Source organism: Chelmon rostratus, chromosome 3 (assembly GCF_017976325.1).
Source record: "Chelmon rostratus isolate fCheRos1 chromosome 3, fCheRos1.pri, whole genome shotgun sequence".
Lineage (NCBI taxonomy): Eukaryota > Metazoa > Chordata > Actinopteri > Chaetodontiformes > Chaetodontidae > Chelmon > Chelmon rostratus.
The window spans coordinates 29,770,973-29,786,612 of NC_055660.1; the positions used below are offsets into that span (position 1 = coordinate 29,770,973).

A 15,640-nucleotide genomic window follows, 5' to 3' on the forward strand; every position below is an offset into this window, starting at 1 on the left:
ATGGGAAATGCTATGCAACGCTGACTTTGGACTGACTTTAAAACAAAAGCTTGTGATGTTTAATGCTCCTTAGTCATTTATTAGACAGGAAGGTTTCCATTTCACAGTCATCCAGCCTTTTCTTCACATTGAAAATCGTGGAAATCTAAACCACCAGGTTTGTTGGCTGCATTTACTGCGGCGCAACATGTGCTCTATCGGGGAAGCCAATAAGTGGGCCTGAGCAGGACTCCTTGCCAGGGGAAGATGCATGTATGCCTTAACAGTACTTAACAGTATATGTATGTACATACTGTACATACATAGATACATGGGTAAACATGTAATAAAAGCAGAAGCAGTGAAGATGAAATATAACTCTATATCCTCATCTCCTCGCCTGTATGCCAAAATCAATATTCCATTAACCTCTGTGGGAGATAATACTTATATCATTATTAGCTTGTGTGTATGTGTGATGATGATGATGATGATGATGATGATGATGAAGATGATTTATAGATTAATCAAATATTTAGGCTGTGTATGGTTGTGTGTGTTGCGATTAAATTTGTTTTTGGGCTTAAGATCATTGGTATTTACCTCTCTGAATCAAAGGAGCTCATGGCTTCTTTCTCTGACGAGAAACAAAACGTGTTCCTTCCCTTCTTTCCTTCTGTCTTCTGTCTGTTGTTTTCTTTATCGTCTGACATTCATCCGGTGCTGTCTTTTTCCTCCTTTGTCCCCTAATCAAATCCTCTCTCCAGATCTGATGATCTTTGATTTTCATTTGCTGCACAAATTTAAATTCTAATTGAAATAAAAATGAATTATTGCTGAGAAATAACTGTACCTATGTACTTTTTTGCTTTATGTACTAATCCGGTCAAAATTGTCATTTTGTTGTTTGTTGTATTTGTTGTTTGTTGTTCTGTAGTGACGTCTCGCTTAGAAACATAGGCGCTTGGCAACATCTGTGTGAGCTGCTCCTGAAAAGAGTGTTATGTCACCAAAGTTCCACCCTAATAGGCAGTTAACCAGCTTGCATTCTGAAGCTGTTAAACATTACTTACCCCTATACCTCAGCATTTTGTTGGCGTGAGACTGACTTTGCCATCACCACATTTGGCGCAATGAAAGAACTGTAGCTAACGTAAGCTAGACACCCGCAGCACCGGCTCATTCCCTGAGCGTCACGCCCCTCCGCCCTCAGCAGTGAACCATCTTTTCCTAAACCTAACCCAGAGGTTTTGGTGCATAAGCCCAACTAACACTGACCACGTGTTAGAAAGGCTGTGTGGCAGGAAGGCTTCGTGTATCTCTGGGATGAGAGTGTGTGGGACAGAGCAGTTGCTCTGGGTGTCTAATACTGACATGGACGGGTTTACAGTGGAGTTAGCTGAAAGCCTGGTGCGTCTCCTTGTGTGTCTGTAGGAGATACAGAGGGGTGTTTGACGCTCTGGGAATGAGAACAGGTTGACACCCTCCACCCCCCAAATGTTGTAAAGGGACACATGACTTAACTCGCTAATGGTTAACAATTAACACCATGTGGATTTAAAAAAGGGAAATTCCATCAAGTGTATGGCATTTATCCAGTCAGCAGTGCACAAAAGAAGCTGACAGCACGTCTCCCAGCAGCACCCACTCTCAGTTGTCAGTCAACCAATGCCAGGGGAAATGCCCACTCAGAGGTTTTAGGCTTAGATACTTTTTCATGAATGTGCCTAAATTTAACATTTTTATTTATTTTTATAGACCTATTTGATCTATATTTTCTTCAAAAAAGCAAAATAATGTCAGTGTCAGTCTGATTTGACAGTAGCACTTAGCTGATCTGTAATCTAAATTTCACATACGACTCATAGGATCCTTAAGTTTGTAACATCCACAGTTGTAGCAGAAGTGACTGGTTCCATTGTTCTGTTCCTCGTGTTTGAAGTGTCGATCGTGTCACACCGACCTGGGTGTGCTGAAGCTACGGGAATCCTAGCAGCAGAGACCCGCATTTCCCTGCAGTGCCAAAGAAACAATGGAGTTTACATTGTGCAGCCACCATGAAAAGCACATGGTTCTCGAATTTCACGGTAAAACACGAACCAAGCCTACGGCCCATTACACACTCTACGAGAGGGCTCGTACTCTAACCCAGGTGTGCGGCACACACAGGCTTTCTGCTTCCATAGCAAACATGTAGCTCAGCTTCCTCTGGGACTGGACAGAGGTTATACACCACTAGTGCACAAAGAGGAAGCAAAGCTGCGATGGGTTTTGCAGCAGTCATCTTGATGTGCATTTTGAAGCGTGCACAGTGCTACCTTAAGACTCCCACCTTAAGTCTTTCTCTCTGCATTGTTCTGCTCATACAGACGACATTGTGCAACACATATGCTCTTCACTTGTGACGTGCTTTGTATTTTCCTGTATTTTGTCTCTGTTTACTCACCCTTACAAAGATAATATATTCACTTTGGGGCGAGAGCCCTGCCCTCATCAAACCTTTCACTGAGCTTGGCCTTGGCTTTGTTGAAGTAGATGCGTCTGTGCGATCATCCCTTTGTCCTCTGGTGGCATTATGCTCCGTCTCGCATCACTTGTGCAGTAAAGTTATCCAAACCGAACTCACGTTCAGTTTCATGATCCTCTCTCTGGCGAACAGGAAAGGACGACATTTCAGTGTTCAATAAAAGTTTACAGGCACTCGATCATGTTCGTGTGCGCAGGAAAACACAGTGAAAGGCTGCCCATGTGTGAAATGATGAGTGTCAATTTTCTCCTGAGCACTATCCTCAGTCCCCTGTTGCATGGTTACACATATATTACTAGAGACATTAGCAAACATGCACAAGCTCTATGTGTGTGTGTGTGTGTGTGACTAAATTCCAAAAAGTGTGGTTTGCATATGATAAAGGTTGTGTTATATTTTGTCTTTAATATAACTGTGCGTTTAATGAAGATGTTCAATAACTGGACTGACTGTTACTGGTTTATTATAGATTTACTCCAAAAATGTATTTCTTTTTTATACGTGTGCACTTGTGAAATAAAATACAAAAAAATGCTATGTTGAACAATATATGAAGAAATACTGAGGCAAAGTAAAAAAAAAACACCCAAAGGAAGAATTATTTATAATCACAGAAATTATTCAAAAAGAGTTTTTAATATATCAGATTTAACGTCAGTTCAGTTATTCAGCTGAAATGTTTTTACTACGGTGGTTAAAAACCTATTATTACAATGCCTTTAAACAATCTACAGTGGATAATAAAAACATCACTAAGAGACTAAAATACAACTGAGGTGAAAAAAAATGTGAACGGTATTCTACACACACACACAGACACACACACACACACTCACGGACAGCAGGCACTGCCGACTCAAAAACACATACACCCTTACACTAACCACACATACAGCTTTTCTTTGTTGTTTGCACTCATCACACTCTTTGCCGTTCTTTAAACACAGACACACACACACACACACTGACACAAACACTGAAGAAAACTGACTGTACAGTATTACATTTTTTTAAATTCATTTTAAATTAAATTGTCAAAATTAACAAACACATAGTCCAAAATAATGTGACAAAAACTGTGGACATCTGAGTGTGTGTGTCTACCGCTGCACATACATGTGTATAATAAAGTCCCTCTGCTCCCGAGCCCCCGTTAGTTAAAGCTAGTCACTCCCCCTCTTTCTTGCTCAGTACATTTAGTTTATACAGCTGCCTCAAGACCTAACTGCACACACACACACACACACACACACACACACAAATGTGGGTTGTGTGCACAAGTGTGTGTGAATGTGTGAGAGTGAGACAGAAAGAGAAGGATCATGTGTGAGTGGCTGAGGTGCAGTTTCTGTGCTATGAATACATATGTGGTCTGGAAATCAGGGAGATCAGAGCAAAAGAATGCAGAGAGAGGGAGTGTGTGTGTGTGAGAGAGAGAGAGAGAGAGAGAGAGAGAGAGAGAGAGAGAGAGAAAAGGAGAGGGAGTGCCTCCCGCCCCGGCCCTCCTCCTCCTCTCCTCTCTCCACACATCTACACCTCCAGCCTCCAAATGAAGAAAGCAGAAATCCAGCCCCTCCCTCCTCTCCCCCTCTCTCTCTCTCTTCTCTCTCAATCTCACTCAACCCCCTCCGTGTCAGCCAATCCCATCCTTGCCTCTGCTCCCTCAGTCCTCGTGGCTCCACCTCCCTCCCCACTCAACCAGCAAGAGAGCCTGAAACTTACAGAATGAAAGCGGAGAGAGAGGGAGCCGCGGCGCAGAGGCACACACGGCAGGCGAGGAGACGGCGCGCACACCGCACTGAGAGGCGCAGCGGCAGGCGCGGAGAGGAAGGACCCGGCCCACAGCGCAAGGACGCCAAATCTGCACTTTGCCCAACTGACAGAGAAGAGAAAAAGGAAGAGGAGAAGAGGACAGAAAGCGGGAGCGCCGTGGGGTTTTTCTTCAGCGGGTTTCAGTCTCCATCCCTCACTTGGAGCGCAGAGGCTGGATGAAGTGAGAGAAAAGACGGAGGCAGTCCCGCAGAGAGAGAAAGAGAGGCGAGAAGAAACCCCAGAAAACAGGGCTGGTGTTTTTTTTTTCTTTACATTTTTTTTTCCAAAGCTGACAAGAACAGAGCGAGGAGGGAGGGACGAAGGCGCATTGTTATTTTTGTCAAAGTACCAGCGCAACTCCGAGTGTTGATGCGTGCGGCAGAGGATCGGATGTGTTTTTGGGGGCATTAATCGTCAAAACCGGGCGAAACTGGAGTACTCACACAGACAAGGTACACGACCACAGCCAGTTTTCTTCTTTCCTTTCCTTCAAGCTCCACACACTGTTCGGCGGCGGTGTGTGTGCGTGAGTGCGTGTGCGTGCGTGCGTGCATGCTTTTGGAAATTGCTTGGTCTCTAGTCAATTGCCTCTCATTGTGTGAATTCACTGACTGAATGTAAACTCATTGACAAAAACAACATAGTCTGTGTGTGTGTGTGTGTGTGTGTGTGTGTGTGTGTGTGTGTGTGTGTGTGTGGTAGAATAGTGCCAGACTGGGGCCTCATACTTTGATTCTGTGAGGAAGCGGTGAGGGAGCAGAGGGAAAAGCTTTCTTCGCCTCGAAGCCAAGCACTGTGCATTTTCTCTTGCTCTATTTTACCGTCTTTCCTCTCACTCTTCTCTCTTTCCTCACTCTCATCTCTCGCTTGTTCTTTTTTTCCTTCTCCTCTCGTGTCCTCTTTCCTCGCGCGGTCTCACGTTGTTCTGTCCTGAAGCCTCTGCGGCTGAATCCAGCGGCAGGTTCGACACTCGCTCTTTTTTTTCCTGACTTTTAATTCGCTCTCTTCCATCCACACACCGGCCTGCCATTCACACTCACCAGCACCAGCTCACACTCCAATCACACTCACTTCTACTTTAGTAAGCAGACACTGCTGCTCATCAGTTCGTGATTGCTGTCTTTTATACCCGGGCTTCACTCCTCTGACAGCACACACACACACACGCTTCCACACACATGCAGAAATATTTCAGTGGTTAATCATACAGCAAGCATTAGCTTCAAGGTCTGGTTTTGATTTTGAGGCCATTACAAGAGGGCAGTATTCAAAGGGAATGGAGATGGGGAACATTACCTTAATTAGGGAACCAATCAATGTGTAGGACATAATGAAAACCATTCAGGAAAAACCGCTGTTAGTCATAGATGTTGGCAAAGTGACCGAAGACATGTCAGTCCCTGGATGTGTCCATGTGACCTGTGTTGAGTGTGTGTGTGTGTGTCTGAGGGTGAAAGGCAGCTCTGCTGTTCTTCCTCCTGTCACAGTTTGGGATGCGCTGCTTAAAGACGGAGGAGGAACGGCAGCCATCGGTGTGGGTTCAGGCTTTCTTTAAAAGGCCGTATAACAGCAGGCTTCATGTCAGCCTGTAAAGGTCAGACCTGGCCTGCAGACAGAGCGACTGGGAGCTCTGACACTGAACAGGAAGCAGCCGGCGCTGACATCAGTTATGTTTCATATTTCATCTACTCTTGTCCAGCTTTAAGTTGACACTAGATACCACGATGTGTGAATTTATAATATTGACATTCCTGTTCAGAGTTTGAGTTCTGTTCTGTAAATCAGAGGATACACTGAATAAACGTCCCTCTGTCTAATTATTTAACTTGGCAGACGTTTGTCTTTTCAGGATTACTTTGAAATAATCTCACTGTTCACATAAACTTCCTCACTGTTGCACTTCATTCTACACTGACAGCGCCGCTGCCGGTGCAGCAGAAAGCCTCAGCGCCGTTTTTCAGCATTACACCTCCGGCTTTGTGTGGGATCCTTTGTGTGTACTCGCAGTGGCAGTGGTGTAACACTCTTTAGTCAACATCAGCCTAGTGTTCGAGCCTCTCAGCGCTCTTCAGGTCATTGCTTTTTCTTTTGCCTCTCGCTGAACTGTTCTGTTGCTCAAAAGCTGAGTTTTATGTCAGAACTGGTGACACGCTGACATTGTAGCCCAACCTTGTTTATTAGACACACTCAGTAAACCTTCCTTTTTTTACAATGCTTTTTCAAACACACACACACACACACATATATTACACACACACAGGTACAAATGATCTACATCACAAAAGTAAACACACTAACGCTTCTATTGAAAGAGTAAAGAAAAGCATCTTTCCTCGGTTGGTTCAGTGGCAGCACTTTTTTCCAAAGTGAATAATGGAGAGAATGATGATGAGTGTGTACCTTGCTGTTTGCCACCCTGACAGAAGTGGGTAAACTGTATTTAACTCAGTAAAAGCTGATCTGACCATCTGATAATTTAACGCCTGCGCTGTTAGCATTGGGCTTTGAGAGGCCGTTTTGATGTGTGTGTGTGTGTGTGTGTGTGTGTGTGTGTGTTGGTGGTGAGGTGAGGGCTAGGGTGGCTGGGCTGTGTGCTGCTGCTGCTCACACACAGAAAGCTTTTGGCCTAATCGCTTCCAGACACAGAGATTTGCATTCCATTGCTTTCTGTGTGAGTGTGTGCACGTCTGTTCCTCTCCCTCTCACTCTTCTCCTCCTGCTGCCCCCCCACTGTTACTTTTTCAATTTGAAACATAAATTCTGAGACTCTCGCAGAAATGTGCGTGCAAATAACGAAGCGAAAGAGGAAGTAGGTGATGGATTAAAGGAATTAAACTGTCACCGTGAGAGGAAACATGCTTAAAAATGACTGTGGATGGACGGATCGTAAAGAAAGGAGGGCAGAGACAGTGGTAGAGACAAGAACATGTGTAACTTATTAAGATTCCAGTGGGCCTATTAGGAATGATAAGACGTCAGAGAGAGAAGAAAGGGGCCATAAAATTATATATATTTTCATATTGAATTCATAGAAGAGTCTGCACAAAAGGCTCTGCTTCTATTTGCACTCATATGCTTTTAAGATGGTGCTTTGAAGTAGCTCATTGTGAAACGATTAACTTTCTGAATATCACCTTCCAATGTTTACACCTTTGCTTTGTCCTGCCATGTTTTACTGAGCAGGTGCAAATGTTTTTGAAGATGTCCTGTTGTAGCAGGAGGAAGGATCATTTATATCCTATTGCAGTGGTTGCATCATAACATACTGTGTGTGATCACATGTGTAATATTTAAAATGATTTTAATTTGGAATGGTGGCTTAGAATAATAATAATGAATAATAGGGCTTTGTGCATGTGACTTCTATTTTAATTGAATCTGGATTCTGTTTTTACTGGACGAATTTGACGTGTTCCTCAAGGTGATTTTTTCGTGCACACATTTGTGCCTTTTTCCTGCTTCTTCGGAATGTTTTAGCGGATTAGAAGCACTGTGAGTTTCAGACCAACCACTGTGACACACAATGCAGTCAGTCAACCAGCACAGACAGCTGCTGCATTCCAGTGATGGCTACAAAAATGAAAGTAACAAAAAGAAAAACAAATAATCAAAAAGTACAATGTGGTTGCAGTCGAAGTTAGTATACAGCAGCATGTTGTGGAAGCTTTTATGTGTATGATTTTAGAGCATGATACTCACTGTGGTGCTCACACCACACACTAAGGCCTCATTTGCACATTACAGAACTAGTATTAATTCATAATTATTATAGCTGTATCTGGATTCAAATAGCAGTACAATTAAAAAAAGCAAAAAATCTAGTCTTTAATGAATAATAGTTTAAGTTTAAGTGCTATTCTTATCTTATCCTTTTCTAATTACAGTGTGAAAACAACGACGCTTCATTTGAATGGATGTGAAGCTGTGCAGTAATGACTCATTTTTTTATCTCGATTTTGTTTTTTACTCATGGATTGAACTGAGCAGATCGTTTTGAATGGCAGCGAATTTGCTTATGATGCTTCAAAACAGCGAGGTAGTGATAGTAACTCAGCAATGATGGTTTAAATATGTTAGTTTTGGCATCAGGTCCAGTTTTATTTGCATAGCCCAGAATCACAAATCACATTTTATCTCAAGGGCATTTACAATCTGTGCAGCCTGTGGCACCCTCTGCCCGTAGACCCTCCATTCAGAAAAAGAAAAACTCCCCCATAAATACCCTTCAACAGGGAAAAGAAGGTTCAGTTGGGCTTGTTTTATACGGATCCATAATTACTCGTGCATTACAACTTAGTATGCATTTATTTTATTTGAATGGTGATTAATGGAGCAGATTTCATCCATTTGATATTTTCAAAAATGTGTTTTGACTGAAGGCAGCAGTGTCTGTATCAGTTCAAGGATCCACCTTCTGGAGGAGGAAATGCAGGAACAAATATATTAGAGAATTTCATAACCACAATGAATCATCCACGTTTTCCACATTTGTATCATATTTACAGTATCATATATAAAGTGAGTAGAGACTAGAACCAAGTGCTTCTTCAGTCTGAATGCACTGCTGTTCATTATCAGTAACTGTATATTAGTAAAAATATCGAGATTGTTCATCCCTGTATGCATGTAAATGTCACTTTTGATCGGATTTATCCTTGAATTTGCTGTTTCCTGGTTAGGCAGCTGTGCATGGGCAGTAAATTGTGTTCATCTCACCCAGTAGACGTGATGTTTCGGTCGGTGTTTCAGATGAAGGGTTTTTTTCCTCTGCAGGTTTTATCAGATTATAATAGACGTATTTGCGGATTATAGGGGACAGAGTGTGTGTGAAGGACTGACCGCTGGGTCAGACAATGTGACCAGCCAACCATTATACGCTGGATCCCGTCACTGTTGCAATTGGTGGAACATGCACACGCACGCATGCACGCACTCGCATTAAGTTGCGGATATGTACACATGTACATGAGCGACCATGCGTGGGCTGCAGGATCAGCCATAATGTCCGAGCCAGTGTTGTGTTTCTTGGTTTCAGGTTTGAGAAACAAGCTGCCAGTGTTTTCCACTGAGTGTGTGTGTGTGTGTGTGTGTGAGGGAGTGTGTGTGTGTGAGGGAGTGTGAGGATATGCCTTGCGAGATTGATCCTGCTTTAAAGGAACTTGACTCTATCTCCTCTATTTCTCATTCCTGCACTTTTCTTTCGTTTATCTCCATCACTCTCGTGCTCTGTCACACACACGCACCCCCCATACGTACCTCACTCTATGTCTTTCTGTCGCTCTCTCTCCACAAATAGAGCACTATCTCCTAGCAACAAGGCCTTTGAGAGTGATGTGTGAGATAGATTGGGTGTCTGCGATACAGAGGCCTGTGTGTGTGTGTGTGTGCCTGCCTGTGTCTGTGTGTGTTTTTATGTTTCAGAGCTAGAAAGATGATGAAAGTCATCAGAGGGAAGGACATCACTTTTGAAACAGGAATTAAGGAATGAATGTGAGTCAGCGAGGCTTGCCCTTGTAAGTATAGTTGTGTGTGTGTGTGTGTGTGTGTGTGTGTGTGTGTGTGCGCGTGTGTGTGTCGTGTTTGTGATTCTGTAGTAATTTTCCTGATGGACTGCATTACTCTAGATGGGGCTATTAGTCAGAAAATAAAAGTTTCAATTATTCCTAAAATGCCTGGGACTGGTACACACACAAACACACACACACACACACACACACACACACTTACACAAATGCACAGTGATATACTGTGTAACATTATTCTTTAGCTATGCATACTTGAATAGACACAAGGATTTACAACAGTTCACACACTACTCTAAGTCAGGCCAGTATAAAGGTCTAGCTCATTTATATTATTCTGACCATATTTTTTCTTGTTTTATTATTTTTCATTACATACAAGGACATTTATAGTTCATTCATCATCGGAGTGTAGCGGTATGTTGGGGTGTATGTGCGCCTGTGAGCTGCTCTGTGAAAGATTGTGGACCTGTTAGTGGGAGTTTATATTGGTGTGTGACAACCTCATACGTCTCTGAAAGTGTTTGCATATTCTGCTTCTCCTGTTCTGCTGCGTCCCCACGAGAGAGCGCGGCACCGTCCATCCTCATCACTAATTCAACAGGACAAAATGCAAAAAACAAACATTCTACCTTTCATTTCACATGTCATTTGACATCTTCAGCATTAAATGACCACAGCCGCGACTACCTAACACTGTGGACAGTTAAAGAAATGTTCATACATCTTGTGCTAGAGACAGACTTCATTTAATTTAATTTGAGTAGCATATGTAAACTTGGTCCAAAGCACACAATCAGTTTATCATCATTTGGCATTTTGTTGTCTCGTGCTGCAGTAGTAGTAGAATGTATTTACTGGGGAATATGAGGTCATCTATTTAAAATAACGATATGAAAGTGGAACAAACCAAACAGAAAACATAACAGAAAAACTAGTTTGCATCTATGATTTGTTTTTATCAATCAAAATGGAGATTAAATTTTAGAAATAAATGACATATTTTTTAAGTTTGTTAATGGTCAGAATCTGGTGAATATTGATCATCACAATTTTAACTAAATAGTTAATCAGTGATCAAAATTGTTGCTTATTTTCTGTCAGTGGACTCATCAGCTAATCTACTGATTGCTTTAGCTTTGTTTCGCTCTCCCTGAACTCATCTTCTCTGTGATTTTAATATTTGTGTGCTGTTATTTTTGTTGCAAAGCGAGTCATTATTAGATGCATTTCCATTAAAGTAGAATTATATTAATGTAAATAATAATTCATTGGAATTGAATGTCCTGTTCTGCCCAGTTACCTTGTTAGAAAGGTGTAATGAGTGTACAGTCTGTTTGTAGTACTTTGTGATATATCTTGCCATTTCAAAAAGAATACGTTTAGTGATTGTGCACTGTACATTGTGCATTTGTAGAAACATGTTTCTTGTGATTAGCCACTGAATTGGAGAATATATTTGCCTTCTTTATCCAGTACCCTTGCTGAGTTTCTTGTCCAGACCTTTTCTGGGTTTACTAAAATTCGATGCTAGCTCTGTCCGAGCCACAATCCTCCCTGTTCCCCATTTTTCCCACATTATGTCTGCAATTCTTCAGCTCGTTCCCACTTCATCACTTCCTGTGGAACAACAAGACTCTGTATCAGTTTGAGGAGACTAAAAAAAAAAAGAAAACAGAATTAAAACAGAGAGACGGAAGATTCAGACTAGTTTACACAAGACTGACAGGGAAAAAAGAGAGGAAGCAGCCTGAGTGATGAGGTGCGTGCTGACTAAGTGTTTCTTATCAGAGACTGAATCCAGATGGTTTGCAAACACACCTCCTCTTCATCCTCTTTCGCTCTCTCTGTTGTCCCTCCTCCTCTCTGTTCCCCTCTCCCTCTCCCGCTCTCTGTTTCTGTGTCTGACTCTCCTCTTCCCCCTCACTCCTCCTTCTGTTTCCTTGATTTCTTCACTCTTTTAATCTCCTTTTCCACAAATAATATCCAAGATACATTTTGCATGAAGAATTCAAATGTGACCTCCACAAAAAAGCTCACCATGTCTGTGATAATAAAGCCTTTTCCTAAAGAGCTGCCCTCGCTGGATCACTGTCAGGTGCAGTTGCAGGGGCTGCATGACGTCATGACAGTGCTGTTATAGCCATTATAAGACACCGCAGGAGAAGATGCTGTTGAGAAGAGCAAGCTGCACGCAGAGAGTCCAGTCTTTTTGAAAATGAAGTGAGCGAGTCGAGGGTGAATGTTTCTTGTTTGTAGTCGTCCAGTGACAGAAAAAACGATCAGCGCCACTCAGGTACCGTCCCGTTTGAATTATTCATGCCATTAACTACTCAATATGTTCCTTTTCAGTTCCACCCTGAAATATAACTTCAAATCTAAACTCAAATCAGCGTGCATCGTCCTGTGTGAGTAATGAGCAAACACAGCAGCACCATTGTGAGAGAGAATATGAATGTGTGTTCTATTTATGCAGCCACACTCACACAAAGGCACACACACCAGGGGAGAGGTAGAGGAACGGGGACAGAACGAAGGAGAGAGAGGAGGGAGGGATGTATAGGAAAACAATACACTTTTCTCTTTCATTCAACACTGTAATGTTTGGCTCATATATTGGTGACTATTGTGTCATTATGCAATAGTCACCAATACTTCATCAAAATGCATCAATCACTGCAAACCAAGTGAGAATCAGAGAGAGGGATGACCTCAGCTTTGGTTCATCTCTAAAAGGAAATAAACCAAAAAAATCTGCAAAAGCAACTGCATACAAAGGGCAACAAGAGCACACACACACACTTAACCCCGTGTCCTCTTTATGGATGGTTACCCCTCCCCTTACCCCTCCCTCCTTCTCCTTTACCCCTCCTCCCCCTTTTCTCCATCTCTTTTGTTTGGTCATGTCAGGAGCAAGGCAAGGTTGTCCTCCCAGCAGGCCATGGGGTCAACTTACAGGAAGTGTGTGTGTGTGTGTGTGTGTGTGTGTGTGTGTGTGTGTATGGAGGTATATCACTCACGTTGTGGGGACTTGCTCTCCGTATGAGGACAAAACACAAGTCCCCATAATGTAAATCATGAAATGTTAGGATGAAGACTAAGGTTAAGGTTAGGATAAGTCTGCAGGAAATGAATGAAAGTGTGTGTATGTGTGAATGTATGTCTGTGTGTTTGTGTGTGTGAGAGGGAGAGAGACGGAGAGAGAGAGACCTGTGATGACATTGGGTTTTGTTAATATGGTGCTGTGGCTCTTGCACTTTAAAACTTATTGTTGTGGTAATAGCTGGACGCACAGGACCCCACTTTTTCACACAGCAAACACACACACATACACACTGCGTAGTGGAGTGGGAAAAGAGATGATGAAAGATCCTAATCAGAATCTGTTCTTCATTCTATCACTGTGTGTGTGTGCACGTGTGTGTGTGTGTTTGCTCGTGCAGATGTGTGTGTGTGTGTGTCTATGAATGTATCTTGATCAGCAACATTTCATCTACATGACCTGTTCTTGGAAGAACACCTTTGTGCAGTCCTGGTTGTGTGTGAGGAAGTGCACGTCTGTCTGTGCGAGCGTGTGTTTGCTTTTTGCCTCGACGTGATTCAGTACCGCTCTCCCCGTCCCTGTTGTTGCTCGTCTCTTCCTCTTTTCATACGTTTCTCTCTCCAGGACTCTTTGTCTCTCTTCTCCCTGATTAGTTTTCTGCTTGGATCGAGAACTGGTGTGTCTGACAACATGAGGAAATGTCACAACACATGTAGTGGGGGAGAGGGGCGGGGGGGATTTAGATCAAGATTATTTAGAGTTGATTTAATGCAGCAGAGACAAGCTGGTTACTGCTGCTGGATTTAAAGCCACTATCTTCAAATAAAATTCCACTGTTGTTGGGTCCTCTCATTCAGTATCGTATGTATATCATGCTGCAGTTGCTTGCCTCCTGCTCTGTTCATAGGCTTCGCCCTCTCTGGGATGGATTTGATTCTTTAAATTTGATGCTAAATGGCAGCTCTAGAAAGAAGCTCTTTAGTTTCTCTGATGAGCACATTTCATTTACATCTCACACATCCAACCCATTAACTGAACAAACACAGAAACTGTCCCTGTGAAGGTAGCAGCTTCAATCATTCAAGCAAGCAACTTATTCATTCTAATTTATTTCATTTTAATGCGATTTGACCATTCACATATCACCAATACTGACCAAACCAGAGCATAAAGTAATGCAGAACACAGCAGCGGGGAACTTCGCATCACTTTCACTACTTCTTGAGCAGTCAAGCTGCCATTACTAATTTACTACCATTGTGGTACAGACTTCATTCACTCATGGCCACTTAATTACAAAATGCTCTCAAATTAAAAGTAAATGGTGTGAAAGTGGCTTTTGTTTCTCAAGGGCATGTCATCAAAATGTTGCACACATTCCACAGGAACGTAAACTTCTCAAAACTGAGACCAAGCTGAAGAGTTGACTTGAAATGCGGGTACCACACTGGATCACTGCCGAGGCTATGACTTGCCCAGAGTGCACAGGCTCGTGGTCAAAACTGGTTGTTGGGACATCAGACATATTGTGAATGATTGGTTTCGTTGCCATGTGGGAAAATGTCTCAACTCAGTGTTTCAACATGTCCATGCAGTCAGTAAAGAAAGAATATGAAGCAAGTGTACACAAATTAGTATGCAACAACATGTCTGATTGTGTTTTGGTTCCAAGCAAAGTTGGCCTCATTGTAAGGTCATTGCTTTCTCAGTCTTTCCATTGTTTCTCTAGATCTGTCCACATTGTAAGTAGCTGTGGGCAAGTGTTAGCAGCTAGCCCACAGCTACACAAGTCTGTGCCGACTGGACTCCTCAGTCTGCCTGGGAACACTCAGCCTGACTGTGGGTGGTTATTTCAGGACCTAGCCCTGGGCTGTACTTTGCAAAGTGTCTTGCTCTGCCCTTTTAGCCACAAAGGAAATGGAGCCCATAACCCTTGCAGTGCTAGTGTCTTGCTTTTGGGAACAGAACCGCTAACCTTGGCTTTGCTCTAGGACAGTAACTGTTTGTCTGTTTTGGACTGACTGCCACCCGATGTTACAGACTCAAAAACAATTGAGCACCACCAGCAAGCCAGCGACACACACATACCCATCTCCCACATCCCACATGCCCATACAAGCTCACATCTCTGGTCATGACAATATGAAATGTAGCAATGCTTGAGTATGACTTCTTTCTACACTGCAGATGCACACACACACACACACACACACACACACACACACACACACACACACACACACACACACACACACACACACAGGTTTTGAAAGTTAAAGCAGACGGCATATTCTTGCTTTCTTGCTACATTGAAGAGAGAGAACTTGCTCTCTACGTAGTTGGCACTACTTGAAATAACTAACAGTGTTTTTGATCAAACACTGTCTATGTTGTCTATGCTGTCAACATATGAGAAGAATCGTGGAACAGAGCCCTCGCTCGGTCTCCGGTCTCATTTGTGATACTGGCTACACCTCCTCTATTTTCTTATCATCTTGTTATTTCACAGGAAAATGTTTCCTGACAGTTTACCAGCTAGACTAGCCATTGTGTTTTGATATGTCTTAAATGGTCATAACTAGCTAATTTGCAAGCGAACTGTGTTGCACAACATTTAAAAAAAGCATCCTCTGTGGCTTGCAAAGTATCATGCAGTCATTATCACACTGGATTCCTCAGTGGACCTTCCAGCGTGGAGTATTTCCAGAGATTTGGAGTGCTTTCAGTGAAACAAGCTTCAGTATAATCACATCTAGA

General features: G+C 42.7%; 2 protein-coding genes across 2 annotated transcripts in view; both read left to right on the plus strand.

Moving 5' to 3' along the window:
• LOC121604810 (teneurin-3) overlaps window positions 1-4,498 on the plus strand; it is a 34,259-nt gene extending 29,761 nt beyond the window's left edge. Inside the window, exon 5 of the mRNA XM_041934424.1 lies at window positions 4,209-4,498. Coding sequence (XP_041790358.1) covers window positions 4,209-4,498 — 290 coding nt within the window. The remainder of the gene's footprint in view (window positions 1-4,208) is intronic.
• Window positions 4,275-15,640, plus strand: part of tenm3 (teneurin transmembrane protein 3) — a 198,826-nt gene continuing 187,460 nt past the window's right edge. The window contains exon 1 of the mRNA XM_041933771.1: window positions 4,275-4,770. The gene's annotated coding sequence lies outside the window, so the exon portion shown is untranslated. The remainder of the gene's footprint in view (window positions 4,771-15,640) is intronic.